The sequence below is a fragment of the Megalobrama amblycephala genome, linkage group LG6 (assembly GCF_018812025.1).
Source record: "Megalobrama amblycephala isolate DHTTF-2021 linkage group LG6, ASM1881202v1, whole genome shotgun sequence".
NCBI lineage: Eukaryota > Metazoa > Chordata > Actinopteri > Cypriniformes > Xenocyprididae > Megalobrama > Megalobrama amblycephala.
In genome coordinates this window covers 36,161,639-36,180,172 of record NC_063049.1, presented here as the reverse complement: position 1 = coordinate 36,180,172, position 18,534 = coordinate 36,161,639, and the positions used below count along the sequence as shown (strand labels likewise).

Here is an 18,534-nt window from a genome sequence, read left to right as displayed (position 1 = left end):
ACTTGTAAAAACACACATTTTATTCAATTAATCGAACTAAAGTGCACAATAAATATTTAATTTTTGAAGGTTTTTTTCACATGAAAGTGTGAAAACTGATGGGCGAATTTAATTTAGCCAAGGAGGAACACTGAGGTACGTCTTTATTTATTTATTTTTTATACTGTCTTACGTTTGAATACCTAAATTAATGCTATGCCTGACTATTTAAATGACTATATTCTGATTATAAACTAAGTATTACTCTACTGATGCTCAACACACCAGCAAATGACATCTCACCGGTAGTTTTCAAGCTGGCTTATATTAATGCGGAAGTTCTATAATGCTCTGTGCATATAGCCCATTATCATAAATACTAGTTTCCTAGGTAAAAAATTGCACATGAACGCCCTCCCATTTCGAAACTTGAATGCGATGAACTCGACGACTTCAGAAGTGGGAATTATCAAATTTCCGATAGCACGTGAAGGCAGCATAAAAGGCAGTAGGCTTGTTTTTGGGTAGCAATCAGTGCCCGACTAATTATCCCTTTTGATGTATATTATATTACATAACTTTATGCAGTTTTAGAAAAAGGCTAACAAGAAAAGTCATTTGCTATTACAATAACATAAAAAGTCCCTTTTAGAAACACATTAAACATCTTTGCACCAGTGCACCTAATAAAACGAGAATCGGCATTGGCTTGGCTTTTCGGAGATGGCAGAACTGAGGGATTTCAAATGTTTTAAAAGCGACGCAGAGTTGCCGTTTTTATTACTCAACAGGTGAGTAGCCTAAGGTATTTTATTGAACTGATAAATCGTATTTCTAACATAATTCATTGTAATGCATAATCTATTGTGAAGGGTCACATCCAAAACGATGTTCTTCCGCAAAATGCATGAAGTTTTGTTTATTAACCGTTAGAGGGCAAAGTACTACCCAGTTAGTGAAGCACTGTATTATTTTTCCCCAAAAAATATTCACTTAGATTTGATGCCTCTTAGTCATTTTTAATGATATATCCCACCTTCACACTGACTTACAATTACTTTTGATTGTGTTGTATTAATATTTAGATTGTTTGCATAGGGCATTTCATCATGTGCTTCTTCTCAAACGGAAGGCTGCATCCTGAAATGTTAGACAAAAATAATGTTTTCGGACTTGAAATTATAGATGTTTTGTTCTGCTGTAAATTAATCATTTAACACTAAACTGACAATAGTCACTGGGAGACCTCAGATGGCTGTCATTCACTCTATTGCATTAATAGAAAGCCAGTTAATATAACACTTATTACACAGTATTATAACACAGTTAGTATAACACACTTGGTAGACTGTCTCGTAGTCTAGAAGCCTCCGAAGGTCTGGACTAAGAAGGACGCAGCCTTCGGTTTGAGAAGCACCCATGGTATTGATGTAAAAGATTATTTCTATATGCAACGCTAGGTGGAGCCATTAACCTTCAAATAAATGTAAGAACAGATCTAAGCAACCTAACAGTTTTTTTATGGCAATGTTTTAAAATTTAGCCTTCATTTTATCTTAACACCTATAAAAAGACAGGCTATGAGAAAACTGACTGCTAACTCATGGAAGGTAATTAATTGTGAAACAATTTATAAAGCCAGGCCTACATTAATCCTTTAAATCTAACCATCATCAAATTTTTGTTCAGACCAAAACTAGCATTACATGTTTCTGATTCAACAATTACACATTAGGAGAAGTGCATTTGTGGCCTCTCTCATACATCTGTGAGAATATTAAAAAGAAGGCGTATCATTCAAAACAAGCACTACCAAGACTGTTATATAACCTCTGAAAAACATGGGCCAGGGTTGGTCCGGTTGCATAATCAGACAAGTGTGAGAAGTCCAACTGAGACTGATGAATAGTCAGACTTCGGAGAATGTAATAAGTCAGACATGCGATTCAGTATCATGTCTTATACTACATCATCAGTTTTGAATGTTGAAAGACACCATGTACCCAGTTAATATAGGCTGATCTTCATTGAAGTTTCTTGTGTTTTTGTTTTCATGACTTTTGAAACGGAAAAGTGGATCTCAAGGAAAACTAGTAACACTTTACAATAAGGTATAAGTAAATGAACAATGTTTACTCTTTCTCCATGTTACCTGGACAGAGAAATTCACATTTATTTGTCAGCAAAAGTACATTGATTTTAATAAAATATTACTAAATGTTGAAATTAAACAAACCACAATTAATAAATGTGTCTTTTTCAGAGCTAGTTCATGTTAACAAGTGGAACCTTATTGTAAAGTGTTACTGGAAAACGTTGAAATACTGACATTGTGTATTTTTTTCTTTTCATGTCAATTTGTTTAAAAAGGTAAAAATACCTTATTCTTTTTTCTTTTTTTTTGTTACATAATGATTTATGTTCAATTGTTTAACTCATCTGTAGAACACAACCCAAATATCTTAATACACAAACCACGTTACTGTACATCAAATACTACTGGAAACAATACCGGAATAAAACACAGGGTGAGATTCAAGTACAAAGGGGAGGGGAAATAAATTGTGCTTTTTAAGAGTCAAATATTCAACACTCAAGCTGCTCTTTAAACTTTTATGAATAACAAAATCTTTTTTTTTTTTCTCCATGGCACAGCACTATTTTCATTAATATCACAAATATAGAAAGATGGCAAGTGTTTCGCCATTCCCGAAACTATTTAAAAGTCAAACACTGAAAAATGGACAAAACACCAGTATTAAAAACCAGAACATCATCTTTCCACTCTCTCTCGTACACATGAACATCAACATTGGCACTTGCAGAACAATCAACTCAAATAGTGCTGAGCAAGTATGCGATTCCCATGAGGAAAACCATCCATATTAAATGGCACAACTAACAAGAAGGCACGTCAACTGCACGTTAACAGGGGCTCTCCAGTCCACGTTACAGCATGCTTACGCCAATGCCCACATCACTTTCTCAATAAACCACCTAACAGCTTTAGTGATCTAATGGAGCGTTAAGGCATTACAATTCAAACATCTGTTTCCACTGACAAATCAAGGTTTGATTCCAGTATTCTTTACTTGCTTTGATTAATATAAAACACACAAATGGCATACTGTTATGAATTTAAAACTATACAGTCTCAGACAAACTGATTTTTTGTAAATAAGACCATTTTGATATTGTCTGACAAAAATTTGCTACAGTAATTTTAAGGCCACATTGAAGGACCTCGCATTAGACACAATAAAGCATACTTTATGATTCAAAAGGTGCATTAGCTTAACCTTCAGAGTGAAACGGACCGCGTGACACAGTAGGTGCTGGGCCGATTTCCCTTTCTTACATCTGTTGATTTGTGAAACTTGAATTTCAAGTGCTGCTGATTGCATCATGACTCTTTCATTTCTGATTTAGAAATTAAAATGGAGAAGAAAACAACATAATTTTTGAAAAATAAAGGGATAATGAATGCTTGTTTCAGAGTCTAGTAAACTTGTCTAGATAAAAAAGATAGACAGCATATTATTCATGTGATTGCCATTTATGGTTTTGTCCTCACTTGAGATCTTGAGGTAAACTCATTTAACAAAGGGAATGAGGGAAGCTTAACTCAAGATATAAACTCAAGAAGAGGAAGTCATTTTCTTAAAACACAAATCTTCTCAAATCACCCACCGAAGAGGATTTTTAATTTTAACAGGGCTTCCCTCAAGCATGAAAATGAAAGAGTTGCAAAGAAGGAAAGACGCGTCTTTTTGTGAATCTCACCGAAAACAAGCCTAGGCCACGTCTACCCCTGAATTCAAATGAAAAATAAATACAAAATAATATTTGCATTAAGAAAATATTATATTTTATGACAATTCAGATTTTATTTTGCATTGTGAAATTATTTTCATGACAATTAAAAAGTTTTTCCCTCATTATTACCATAATGCATCTGGACGTTTTTTTTTTTTTTTTTTTTTTTTTTTGTGATTTCCTTTATTATTCACACTAGTGATTTTCATTAGATTTTCATAACCGTAATACAGTACTTTTTAGCAATAAGCATTAAAAGGCAGTACAACAAATATAACCATAACGTATAAATACAATATAATTTAAATATATTATCATATTTGTTTACACATTACAGTAAATATAAGTTTGCATTTATTTGCATCATGGCAGAAATTGGGGGGAATGTGCTTAGTTGTCAAAATATTCTCACAAATGCAAAATCATTTTTCTTAAGCAAAATATAATTTCTTATGTCTATTATTTGACTTCAGGGTTAAATATGGTCTTGTCAGCTTTCCTGAGATTCACCCATTCGAGTGTTAAAACAATCAGCTTGTTATTTTATGCTTGTAATGGATAAAGCAGTCCGTCACAGTTCTGTCATTCGCCTTCTTTTCTCTATCAAACATCATGTGAATGGAATTCTGGGTAGGTGATGAGGACTGAGCTAGTGGCTGGTCCTGTTAGGGGGAAGCAGTGTGGTGCTCCGAGCCCAGCAGCCTCCCTGGCCCCATAGTGACAGCTGCCCTTAGTGTCTCGCTAGCTAGTAGTCCTCTGCTGCTTGAGCACAGTGTAGACATTATCCACTTTACTCAGTCTTTCGAAGAAAGGGATGAGATCCAGCAGCTCTGTGTCAGACATGTCATCAAACCAGGAGGCTACAGGTACCTAAACATGACAGAGAAGAGTTTCTGTTAAAATAATATAAAAGCTGGGACAAAGCAAAAAACCATAGCGACAAAGCAGGCTAAGCACTGCGCAGACTCTATCGTCAGACCCAAAGCAGTAATATGTGCAAAAGAACAAAGAAAGGCAGTAACGTACAGCATTGTCTGGGTGGAAGATGTAGGAGGCTGGCGAGTTGTCCACAATGATGACTTTGTTGAGATCCCTGCCTAGACGGCTTAGGTCCTTGACGTAATTTCCACGGTGGAACACACAAGATTCCCGGAAAAGACGGCTTCGGAAAGCTCCCCACTTGTCCAGCAGATCCGAGACAGGATCGGCATACTAGAAAAACAGAATCGGATTAATGTGATGGACACGGTTAGACCGAGGAGACAAAAAAAAGTGCCAAGTATCAACAAAAAACTCCTTTGTAAAATGCAAGGCTCACACCAATGAACCAATGACTACTGAAATTCCATGTCAAATTCATGTGTGAGTACTGGATTAAGAAATCATTAATATAAACAATCCTCTTTAATTATATTTTGTTATTATATCTAGGTAGAAACTGATTATATGTAATCTGGATTACATATCAGATTCCAAAATTTATATTACATTTTAAAATACTCAATCAGACTACTGTTACATTTTTATTGATTACATGATTACTTAATATTCAAAAAATGGAAGTAAATTATTCATAATTTTTATTGATTCTTACTAATTCTGTCCTTTCTAAAACAGCCAATTGCTTATGTATGTTCTGAAAGTCTTCCAGTTTTGTGGAAATGCACAGCATAGATAAAATATTTCATCTTTTTTGTGTTTTACTTTGATTATTTTAAAATTCTACATTTTTATGGGTTGATTATTACCTTCTCATCAACTTGCTCCCTGCAGTTCCTTCACAAACCCTGGTTTGGAAACCCCTGACATAATGTAAAGTTTAATGCGCTTCATTTTGTTGATGACATTTTCAACCATTTATTTTTCTTTATTTTTATAATCACTATAGTACAAGATAATCCTATTCAAATCTATGTGATAAACAATTTCTAAAAGTAAGGTCAAAAGTAATCAGATTATAATACCTAAAATGCGTAATGTAATAGATTACATTATTAAACTAAAATTTTCATCATGTAATTTTTATTCAGTAATGGATTACATTTTCTGTAATTGTAATCTGCCCAGCACTGTGTGTGTGTGATATGTATGTTGTATCCACTGTATGCATGCATGTGTGTGTTTGTGATTATATTATATATATATATATATATATATATATATATAGGCATGGACTCTACAGGACCCCTGAAGGTGTCCTGTGGTATCTTGCACCAAACGTTAGCAGATCCTTCAAGTTGCGAGGTGGAGCCACCATGGATCAAATCTGTTGGTCCAGCACATCCCACAGATGCTCAATTGGACTGAGGGCAAAACCCTGAACTCTTCATCATGTTCCTCAAACCATTTCTGGCACAAGTCAAATTTGAATCCACATGAATGGACGGACCCAGTGTTTCCCAGCAGAACATTGCCCAGAGCATCAAACTCCCTCCACCGACTTGTCATCGCCCCACAGTACATCCTGGTGCAATCACTTCTCCAGGTAAGTGGCGCACACGTACACGGCCATCCACGTGATGTAAAAGAAAACAGGACTCATCAAACCACTTCCACTGCTCCAAGGTCCAGTTCCCAACACTCGCGTGCCCATTGTAGGCACTTTCAAAAGTGGAGAGGGATCATTAAAGGCACTCTAATTGGTCTGCAGCTACGCAGCCCCATACACAGCAGAGTGCGATGCACTGTGAACTGTGACACATTCCTCCCATAACTCATTAAAAATTTGCATGACTTGTGCTACAGTAGACCTTCTTTTGGCTTAGACCAGATGGGATAGCCTTCGTTGTCCTCGTGCATCAATGAGCCTCGGATGCCCAACAACCTGTTGCCAGTTTGTGGTTGGTCACTCCTCAGACCACTGTTGGTAAATTCTCACCACTGCCGACAAGCCTTGTCGTTTTAGAGATACCCTGACCAAGTTGCCTTGCCATAACAATTTGGGCATTCAAGTCATTCAGATCTTTATTCTACTACTGATTGTTTGCTTACCACCTAATCTACCCAGACCTTAATATGTGGCCTTGAAGGGAGATGATCAACAATATTTACTTCACCTGTGACTGATATATCCTACACATCCTAAAAAAAACATTTTAAGCTCACCTAGAGACCGCAAAGATATATTTGCTTTTTTACAGGTTCGAAAGTACATTTTAAAGGTGCCCTAGATTATGTTTTTAAAAGATGTAATATAAGTCTAAGGTGTCCCCTGAATGTGTCTGTGAAGTTTCAGATCAAAATACCCCATCGATTTTTTTTAATTAATTTTTTTAACTGCCTATTTTGGGGCATCATTATAAACGCGCCGATTTTATGCTGCGGCCCCTTTAAATCCCGTGGTCCACGCCCACAGAGCTCGCGCTTGCCTTGAACAGTGCCTTAACAAGTTTACACAGCTAATATAACCCTCAAAATGGATCTTTACAAAGTGTTCGTCATGCATGCGGCATGCATGCGTCGGATTATGTGAGTATTGTATACTGTTATATTGTTTACTTCTGATTTTGAATGAGTTTGATAGTGCTCCGTGGCTAACGGCTAATGCTACTCTGTTGGAGAGATTTATAAAGAATGAAGTTGTGTTTATGCATTATACAGACTGCAAGTGTTTAAAAATGAAAATAGCGATGGCTCTCTTGTCTCCGTGAATACAGTAATAACCGATGGTAACTTTAACCACATTTAACAGTACATTAGCAACATGCTAACGAAACATTTAGAAAGACAGTTTACAAATATCACTAAAAATATCATGTTATCATGAATCATGTCAGTTATTATTGCTCCATCTGCCATTTTTCGCTATTGTTCTTGCTTGCTTACCTAGTCTGATGATTTGGTTGTGCAGATCCAGACGTTAATACTGGCTGCCCTTGTCTAATGCCTTTTATAATGTTGGAAACGTGGGCTGGCATATGCAAATATTGGGGGCGTACACCCCGACTGTTACATAACAGTCGGTGTTATGTTGAGATTCGCCTGTTCTTCGGAGGTCTTTTAAACAAATGAGATTTATATAAAAAGGAGGAAACAATGGAGTTTGAGACTCACTGTATGTCATTTCCATGTACTGAACTCTTGTTATTTAACAATGCCAAGATAAATTCAATTTTTCATTCGAGGGCACCTTTAAAATAACTGGATGTTTTTCATAACCATGGGAACCCTGTATCCGTCTATAAAACTGATACAGTAAGTGATGTTAAATCATATTTCTTAATAAACTGAATTCTGAATGCCTTGCATAGTGCAAAAATCATTTTGCATTTCTTACCTTGGCTAAGCTTGCAGTGAATAACACACACTCAAACAGTTCCCCCATCCGTTTGAGGAACTCGTCAACATGAGGTCTCTTCAACACATACACCTACATTCAGAAGGCAGACACAGGAAAAAACGGTTAAAATGTGTCATTACTTCAAAGTATTAAATTCACAGCATATGAGAAAAACTGGCACTAAACCAGGTCACATTCATAAAGTGCTTACAAAGCGCACTGTTACAGCTAAGATATATTGCTAAATAAATAAGATTTATATTAGCCTGCATCTTGATATGATGCTTCATGTAACGATGAACTTTATGTGACAGTAGAACGATAAACCCTGTTTTAAGAGAAGCAATCAAACGGGTTGTTTTACTCTAACAACTAGGTCAGCCAAGCTCGTTTGTGAAGCTGGTGGTCTCATTCCTGAACCAAGTCATCCCGAATAGGCTTTCCGGACATCACAAGCCTATCCTGGATTACTTGAAACAGGCCAAAGCCTTGTCTGTCAGTCGTCTTCAGTCTCCTGGTGTAACAGGGGCCGTTGGCCTTTAAAGGGCCAAGGCATCGTACTGTCATAGCTCAAGAGAGCAGTAGTTTCGCTCTGAGGAGAGATTGATGGCCAATGACTTCTCAGAAGCCGGTCAGGGTTTCTCCATTTCGTCAGGGCACAGAAATAGCCACCTGCTGCTCTGACCCATCAGCCGAGATGGCAACGATACTGTCAGGTTGCACACCCGTGTTAAGTGGTAATAGGTAAACAGAGGAGAAAATGCTTGCGTTGACAGACAAATAATAGCGGTCACAGGCATGACTTTTACAAAAGCATAACTGATGCTTATTTTTCTTGATATTGTAAATCACAATTGTTCATTTTAATGAATAGAAATTACATTAAAACAAATACTTATTCTGCGTTTGAAAACGTAGTATTCTTTATGCATGTACGCAGGAAACAAACAACAGAAAAACATGACAATGCTCACATTATAATCAACAAAGATGTCATTGCAGATTTGAACAGAATTAGGACCGAAGTTTACAGTTCTTAGTTTAGACCTATTTATAAGGCTCTGCATTCATGCGTATAATGGACTATGACTGACTACAATTCTCAACCAGAGCATGTAAATCATGTAAATAAAACAATTTGATCAAACACTGTAACACCGGGGGCAGCAAAAGGGTCCGTGGAAAATTTGAAGAACAAAACAAAAAAAGATTTTCGGATTGGAAAGATAAATATAAAAGCTGCTTTCGACCTCTAACAATGTTTATCTTGAAAAGCACTGTACTAATAAATCCGATGTGGAGTTTCTTTCAGGTTTATATATCTAACATTAACGGTGATTAAGAAAAAAAAAAGATACACTTAATATATTATTATAATAAATTGTCTTCAGTGCAATAATATTATAAATTATTTAATTTTACAAATTAGTTTTTTCCTCACTCAGTATAAATTATCTTAATAATGGGGAATCTTGGCATTGTGGTAATGAACACTTTTCATGATTGAAAAAGCAGCAATCATATTTTTATTTCCCCAACTGATTGATGGCTGCCCTACAGCTAATGACATAACCTTCCAATCGTCAGTTATCCATGGACAACCTTGCATAAGAACAGGTTATGCTCACCTGATGTACTGTCCCATCAATTTCCACTGGAATGATGAAGTCAGCATTGTTTACCGGCTGGGAAATAAAAACACATTAAAATTGATTTAATTGCTGTAGGCAGGTAAGATTAATTTGTATTGCAGGTGACTGACTCAATGACTGACAGGATGTGTAAACAATATCCATCAGGCTCCAGTCACTTTCAGAATATTGCCACAGACTCTGAGAGTGGTCTTTAGATAGGTCTAGAAACTCAATCTCAAATGTTGAGATAATCACGTTTGTGTTATAGAGATGTCAGGACAGTGTGACCTACATTCACAGATGTGGCATGAAGTAACATTATGCTGTCTTATGCTGTAGGATCACACTTGTTTTACTTCTGACTGACTTTAAAGGATTAGTTCACGTTCAAATAAATATTTCCCGATAATTTACTCACCCCCATGTCATCCAAGATTTCCATGTCCTTCTTTCTTCAGTCGAAAAGAAATTAAGGTTTGTGATGAAAACATTCCAGGATTATTCTCCTTATAGTGGACTTCAATGGAGCCTAAATGGTTGAAGGTCAAAATTACAGTTTCAGTGCAGCTTCAAAGGGCTTACTGAAAAAAACTGAACTGGTGCTGTGTTCGTTCCGCAAGTTGAACAGGGAAGGTGTAGGACATACAGCGTAAGCTTTTTGAAGAATACGGAAGGCGGTCTGGCGGAAGCATTTGCGAGGCGATCATTTGTGTTTATAAAGCAGATACATTTTTATTTTTTTTTCCCGAAAATGACCGATCGTTTCTCTAGATAAGACCCTTATTCCTCATCTGGTATCGTTTAAAGCCCTTTGAAGCTGCACTGAAACTGTAATTTTGACCTTCAACCGTCTGGAGACCATTGAAGTCCACTATAAGGAGAATAATCCTGGAATGTTTTCATCAAAAACCTTCATTTCTTTTTGACTGAAGGACATGGACATCTTGGATGACAAGGGGGAGAGTAAATTATCAGGAAATTTTTATTTGAAAGTGGACTAATCCTTTAAAGGAATAGTTCACCCCACACATGAAAATCATCATTATATATTTAGTCATTCCAAAATGATATTCTATTAATTTTCAGTAAAACACAACTTTTTTCAGTAAAAAAAAAATGACTCTTCTTCTTTTGTGTTCCACAGAAATAAAAAATATATATATAAGCATGCAGATTTGGAACAACATGGGGGTAAATAAATTAGGTTTTTCAGCTCTTTCAATCTAATGGACAAAATAAGCTCACGCAATTTACGTATGAACGCGACCGGAGACAAAAGAAAACTTAGAGGCAGGTTAGAAATCATGAATGGTGAGAGAACATTGTGCTTAGTATGTTTTCCGTCTTCAAATAAAATCTGGGTCTTCAGCCAACAAAGTTTAAATCCTGTGTGGTTAGCTCACTTCCCATAATGTTTATGCATTAAGTCAGTCTTCTGTGGCTGTTCGAACACATTTTACCACATGAGGGTCTACACTACGAAAGCAATGCGGTCGAATGCGTTTTCGAATACCTCTGGAAGTGGTCAAAAGTCGACAAGCTCAAAACATTTTAGACCCTGTTTACACCTGTATTTAGCGTCGTCTACTTGTGATCGGTTCAACCAAAACGCATCTTAAAGGGTTAGTTCACCCAAAATTTAAAATTCTGTCATTAATTACTCACCCTCATGTCGTTCCACACCCATAAGACCTTCGTTCGTTTTTGGAACGCAAATTAAGATATTTTTGATGAAATCCGATGGCTCAGTGAGGCCTGCATTGCCAGCAAGACAATTAACATTTTCAATTTCCAGAAAGCAACTAAAGACGTATTTAAAACAGTTCATGTGACTACAGTGGTTCAACCTTAATGTTATGAAGCGACGAGAATACTTTTTGTGTGCCAAAAAAACAAAATAACAACTTTATTCAACAATATCTAGTGATGGGCGATTTCAAAAACACAGCTTCATGAAGCTTCGAAGCTTTACGAATCTTTTGTTTTGAATTGTTTTAAATACGTCTTTAGTAGCTTTCTGGTCATTGAAAGTGTTAATTATCTTAGAACGGTGTCACAGCTGGGACTTCTGTGAGGAAAACATTCCATTTCTTTCTGGCTTCCCCAAATTGTGCACATAGCATCTTTATGATGTCATGTAGACAGAGAAGAAAAAAAAACTTCCATAAAGAGTCAAATCAGGGGCTGCCACATTTCTCCATCAAGTGCATGTATGCGTGTAAAAACAAACACTAAATGCCGCAGAATCATTTAACCAAATGTAGCAAAACAGCACTTTCTTTAGACAATTCAGTGCTTTCCATCGGCTCAAATAAGCTTATGTGTATTTACACTGGTACACTCCCTGCTAACTCGGAAGACTGGAAAATAACTATCTGTTATCTTGCATTTTGCAAAAGATGACTTTTGTGCATACATTTTCTGTTGTGTTCTTTTGTCAAGCACATTGTAATAGGCACTGCATGTGTTACAATGCAAAAATTATTTATATTATTACACTGTAAAAGAACATTACATTGGTTGAAAGCATTGCATTAGGCCTGCAAACACTTCTCTACATTAACATGCAAGAACATACTGAACTAATACTGGAGTTTTTTTTCCTCTATGCTTCCATATGAGGCAACAATCAGTTTACAGTAGAGTCAGAAATTGTTCACTTAAAAATAGGAATGAAAAACCGCAAAAAAATGTGCATTAATGCATTCTGAACCATACCACCAAATGGTATTTCAAAAGTAATAATGTACTATATAGACTACAAACAGGTTTCACAAACCCTCCCATTATCTGAAATTGTTTGGACAAACAGAAGTCCATTTTGGAATGACATGAGGGTGAGTAAAGTGTTTTCCTTTTTGGGTGAACTATGTCTTTATGCTCAGACAGGAGAAAACATTTTACCACACTTCAACTTTAAGGTCCGTGATTATGTGAATGCATGCAATGGTGTTAAATGTCTATCTATAACATTTGAGTCAAGTGTATCTCATTGCCATGATATGATTAGCTGAGCTTCCAACAGCACATGTGACATATAGTTTCTTCACACCCGCTGCCAGCTATAAACTGATGGAAAAAGAGGGCTCAACACATTGGCTTACCTTGAATGAACTGTGGACTAGTGTTTCATCCAGATCAATGACTACACAGATCTTCCCTACATCTTTAGACTTTATCTGTGGAAGAAGTGGCTTGGCTGGGACCTGTAATTAACATTTCAAGGACATTGGTAAATAAGTAGCTAAGTTGGCATTTACAACAAGGAGCTATTATACAGTAAAAATACAGTATAGGTCAGTGTTTCTCAACCAGTGGGTCACAACTCAAAAGTGGTTCGTGGACTGTATAAATAAAAAGCCTCTCACTTCAGAAAAATAAATTGATGTTATTAAGATGTTATATTAAGCTCACATAATATTGGGCTGTGGCGTAATGATCACAGGAAAACGTGGGTCCCATGGCCAAACCAGCTGAGAGCCACTAGTATAGGTTTTTAATGTCACAGACATTATTAAACAAATAAAGATTAAAATTTCACAGCAGCTATGCAAAATACTTTATTATAAACATTATGACTCATTATTAGTCTTCTCTAATCTGTTAGTAAAGAATCGAGTTTTATGAGTAACATGTAGGATTGTCTGCTGTAATGGAATGTACTGTATGTGATGGACAGTAAAGTTTGGTAAAGATTTTATTTGATATTGTATAGGTAGAATTTAAACAGAATTTAAAGACAGAATATTACACTAGTTTAACTATTTGAATCTTTTGTTTTAACCCAGATATTAGACAAATGTCAAACTAATCTTTCACAAAAAAAAAAAAAAATAATAATAATAATAATAATAATAATAATAATAATAATTATTTGTAAAATATTTAATTCACTGGAATGTTAAAAAATTGTTTACTGAATAAATAAATAAAAAAATTCCCAATTGAATTTCCTGGGGAAAAAATATATAAGTACTATTCTAAAGTTTGGGGTTGGTAAGATTTTATTTATTTATTTTATTTTTTTAAAGAAGTCTCTTATGCTCATCAAGGCTGCATTTATTTGATCAAAAAGACAGTAATATTGTGAAATATTATTACAATTTAAAATAATTGTTTTCTATTTTGATAGATTTTCAAATGTAATTTATTCCTATGTTAGCAAAGCTGAATTTTTAGCAGCCATTACTCCAGTCTGCATTGTCACATGATACTTCAGATATGATTCTAATGTTTATTTATTTGGAGCGTAAGAAACGTTTATTATTATCATTATGTTGAAAACCGTTGTGCTGCTTAATATTTGTGTGGAAGCGCTGAATCTTTTATGAATAGAAAGTTCAAAAGAACAACATTTATTTATTGATTTATTTTACAGACATATTTTTCATATTTGATCGATTTAATTTGTCCTTGCAGAAATAATTTTTTTACTGACCTCAAACATCAGAATGGTAGTGTACAGTTAACAAAATGCAAAAACACCATGATAGGATTTTGGTCATACAGACCATCCCAAACTGGGTGTATTAGTTCTAGAGATGAGTATCCATAAGGGGGCACAAGGTAGCTCTTTTAGCACTAGCATTCCATAAGCAGAGGAAGATCAAGTGACTGACTGCAGCTGGGGTGGAATTGCAAAGCTGCTGGCCAACCAATTCTTCAGCAGAAAGTACATAGTGCACACAGAGTCTGAAACCGTCTGTCCTACGCTTATAGAATGAGTATCTCAGGACCTACGTGGCCTTCCGGATTCATTACAAGTTGAAGAGTGTGCAGATGACTCTGATTTAATTCACATAACATATGCCATGGAATAAGAACCCAGCATGGAGTCTTATTTTAGTTCTGTTGCTAATGACTTCATACTAATTAAAATTCAAATACATTCCTTCACAAGTGAAATCTTTTGAGATTGTACTATCAAATTCATGCATATAAGATGCTTTTCAAAACATGCTTTAAACTCTTAAAATCAATCAACAAGTGCCTCCCCTAAAATAAAAGTACCTGATCTATGGGCGGAACACAGATTTCACAATCGCAGTCCTCGGAGTATTCTTCATCTTCAGATACATCTCCATCCTCATAATAATCACTCTGTTCACTTGTCTTGCTTTGGTCAGACTTAAAAAATGTGTCCTGTTCAGATGCCTCACTTCTAGCAACTTGATGTATAAGTTCCTCTAATTTTTCATTTTGCTTGTTCTCCTCAGGCTGACCATCTGTTTCAGGAGGATGAAGGAGCCCAGAGGTGTCTTTTGACTCGCTATGGGTTTCTTGCTGACCATCTGATACACAAAGAGAGCCAATCTCTGCGTTTGACTGATCCTCAAATGCACAAGAGAGCAGTTGAGCAGCAGTTGGTGTCTCTTTACCTTTATCACTTTCCTCAGAACATCTCACAAGATCTTCAAAATCTAAAAGTGTTGTTTCTTCATCTTCAGTAGTTTCAATCTCTCCACAACACGGTCCATGAGCCCCTTCATTTTCATCAAAGTTAGGGTGCGTCTCCTCATTTCCATCAATTTCAACCACAGAACTGAGATCCTGTATGATTTCCTTGTTCTCAGAACTGTAATATTCAGATAAATTCTGACAGACCTCATTTTCCAACAATTCTTCTTCAGGTGATTCTGAAGTATCAGCTTCTTGAAATGTGTTCTTTACAAAACAGGACCCTGTGGAATCTCCAGATATATTGCTGAAAGCATTTTCAACCACTTCTTCCAGTCCATAACCTTCAACGGCTCCAACACAGGATAATTGTACTTGTGTATCAACATGGGGTTCAACGACCTCTCTATTTTTGATGCAAAGATCATTGCCCTTGCCCTCAGAATACAATGTGAGACTCTCCTCAATAAAATCAGGCCCATGGGCTTCAGTTTCACACACCTCATCTAGTATAGCACATTCATGGATTTGAACTGGTTCAACAGGGAGTCCAACAGCTACAACTTCAGCATATGTTTTACTGCTTTCCTTTCCTGTCACTTGTTGCTCAGAATCAATCTCACATGCTTCTTCACAAGCATCTAAATTTTCCTGCGTATACATGTCAAAGTTCTGATTACCTTCTTCAAGGTACTCATCAGGCTGTAATATTTGAATTGAGGACTCATCCTCGGCAAAAAGTTTTTCCTTTTCACATGGCTGGTCTGAGAATATTTCAAATGATTCAGACTCATCAACAAAACTTTTGAATGATTCATCACAGCTACTTTGACTTTTAGCATCCATGCAGTCACCGTACTCCTCCTCGCTTGATTCATCTGAAGAACCTGGTCCCATGGTCACAACATCCAGGGATATGTCCACATTTGAGTGGAGTTCAAAAGTTGCCTCCTCCTCTTCATCATCATCATCAACTTGAAAAGGTTGACGAGTTTCATCATTACAACATTTCCCTTTCTCCAGCTCTTCACACTTTCTACAGAGCTTCCTAGAGATATCCAAAGCTTGAACTTCAGGTTTAGAATCTACAACTTCAGGGATTTCTACCTCTCCCTTTGACTCACTAATTTCAGCAGCAAGACTTGAAGTCTCCTTATTATGTCTCAAAAGATCAGTAAGAAATTGAGAAAGCCAGCGAGCCTCAAAATTTTCCATTGATCCAGAAAACATGGCATCGCACTCAGATGGTTTCCTACCCTCAACTCTGTTGCTATGATTAGGCAAATTCTCTTTGTTTTTTACGTCAGGGTTGTGAAAGACAGAGTCGTGTGTTCCTGACAACTTTGGGCAATTTTCTGCAAGTCTGCTTTGATGTGGGCCCTCAGAATGGTCAGTGGACACAGAGGGAGTGCATTGTTTAAGGACGTCAGATTTTTCGAAGTACATTCCACAGCTTGTGCATTGTTCTAAAGCCTTAAAAGATACAGAGGATTCGCTGTGCTCAGAGAGTTGGTTACAGTCTTGATATCCTTCAGTCGAGGAGTCAAAGGTCCGGCTACAATCAAAAGTCTCCGACAAACAAGTGCAATCATCTAGACTGTTTAGCAGAACTCTGTCATCAGAGGTGTCCATTTGCCCAGTAAGCTGTGTTTGCTCAAGGGACGCACAGTGGTCAGATGGCTTACTTTCTTTAGAGTCCTGACACAGTTCAGGGGATTCAAAATGTGTGGCATGGTATTCATCAAGCTTGTTTTGATTGTTAGTCTGGGATTGTTTAGATGTCTCACAGTCTTCAGAATCTAGTTCAACTACTTTGTTTTGTAGTTCTTCAGAACTGGTGTTTTCACACTTGCTGTACTGTTCTGGATATTCTGCACCACACTCAGAAAGCATTTCATAATCTAAGAGATAAAATTGTGAGGACTCAACACCAACTTGAGGAAAAGAATCACAAAGATCTTCCTCAGTTAACTGTTCTGCATCATCTTGCGGAAAAGACTCACAATCATCTATACTCGTCTCGGGTGAAGCGATTTCTTCTGCATCGTCTTGTTGAAAAGACTCACAAAGATCTTGGCTCATCTCAGATGAGTTTAACTGTTCTGCATCATCTTGTTCAAAAGAGTCACAATCATCTAATCTCATCTCAGTTAAAATGATCTGTCCTTCATCTTGTTGAAAAGATTCACAATCTTCTAGGCTCATCTCAGATAAAGTTAACTGTTCTGCATCGTGTTCAGAAATCTCACTTTGATCACTTGGCACAAATGCAATACAAAGTTCATCATTTTGGCATATTTCAACCAAGTCAACTGAAGAACTGCTTGTTTCAAAACACTCACTGTGCTCAGAGCAGCTGTCCAACAAAGAGCTGTACCCAGATGAACCAGACTGATCTGAAAATTCACCATTGATTTGACCATTTTCAATGCAAAGTCCATCAGCTTCATTCAATTCGATGGAGTTTTGGCCAATAGATGTTTCTTGTTCTGTGCACAATTCTCCAGCGCATTCCAAAGACTGGTTTTCCTTTTTAGGATCTCCTTGTCCAGAGACCTCCGGATGGCCAAAGCACAGTTCAGCGGGCATGTTTACTTCGGTGTGCTCGCTTTTAAAAAAGGAAGAGGATTCCAAGTATTTAGTAATGTTGCTTTCGACAAAAGACATCCGTTCTCCAAAACACTGGCAAAGGTCAGAAGAAGGGAAACACTCCAGACATTCTCCCATAGGTTTGCTTTCTCTAGAGAGCCTGCAAGAACAGTCAGAGATCTGCTTTTGCAGAGGGGGCTCACAAAACTGAAGGGATTCGTTGAGCCCACAGCCTGCCTGAGACACCAGCAGCAATGTGCACATTGACATGACAGAGGGGTTGAGACTCCACTGAACCCTGCACTCAGCCCGCCTTCAGGACACCTACCGATTTATTTTGGTGCTTCAGAGACGTGACAAATAACCCTGGTGTATCAAATCACTATAAAAAGCTGAAGTAAGGCATAAATCTGAACCCGACACCAACAGCGTCTTGACACCCGATCTGCTAGTAGTTGTTCACAGCCATGTTTTTTTTTTCCTGAATACTTTGTTTAATGGAATTATGAGTGGAAAAATGCTTGACATATCTTCATATCAGCTTTCAATTAATTGGGAATTTTGAGGAAAGATGGCTTTTCTTTTTGCTGAATAAATTACCAGCATTCTTTTTGAGTAACTTGGGGTCTCTACATGAATGCAAATTTGATTAATTCTTATTATGGTACATTCAACTGTGAGAGCTCGTAAACAGGAAAAGAATTGCGCAAAAGCTAACATGAGGTTTTGGTTTCCTCACTATCACAGCTGATCATGTGGCTCTCGCTTGTGTTAACCACGAGCTGTCCAGTATTCAGAAAGAGCAAGAGAGTACACGGTGGGGAGGCAGTGGGACGTCAA

General features: G+C 36.9%; 1 protein-coding gene across 3 annotated transcripts in view; it reads right to left on the bottom strand.

Moving 5' to 3' along the window:
• Positions 1-2,578: 2,578 nt before the first annotated feature.
• Positions 2,579-18,534, bottom strand: part of ctdsp1 (CTD (carboxy-terminal domain, RNA polymerase II, polypeptide A) small phosphatase 1) — a 31,179-nt gene continuing 15,223 nt past the window's right edge. For 2 of the 3 annotated variants that reach the window (XM_048194448.1, XM_048194447.1), the window contains exons 3-7: positions 12,813-12,914; positions 9,703-9,759; positions 8,072-8,164; positions 4,822-5,007; positions 2,579-4,665 (exon numbers count right to left, since the gene is read on the bottom strand). In XM_048194448.1, coding sequence (XP_048050405.1) covers positions 4,537-4,665; positions 4,822-5,007; positions 8,072-8,164; positions 9,703-9,759; positions 12,813-12,914 — 567 coding nt within the window. In that variant the 3' untranslated portion in view covers positions 2,579-4,536. Of the gene's footprint in view, positions 4,666-4,821; positions 5,008-8,071; positions 8,165-9,702; positions 9,760-12,812; positions 12,915-14,718; positions 18,025-18,534 lie in introns of those variants that run through there. The other variant, XM_048194446.1, reaches the window with a different exon arrangement.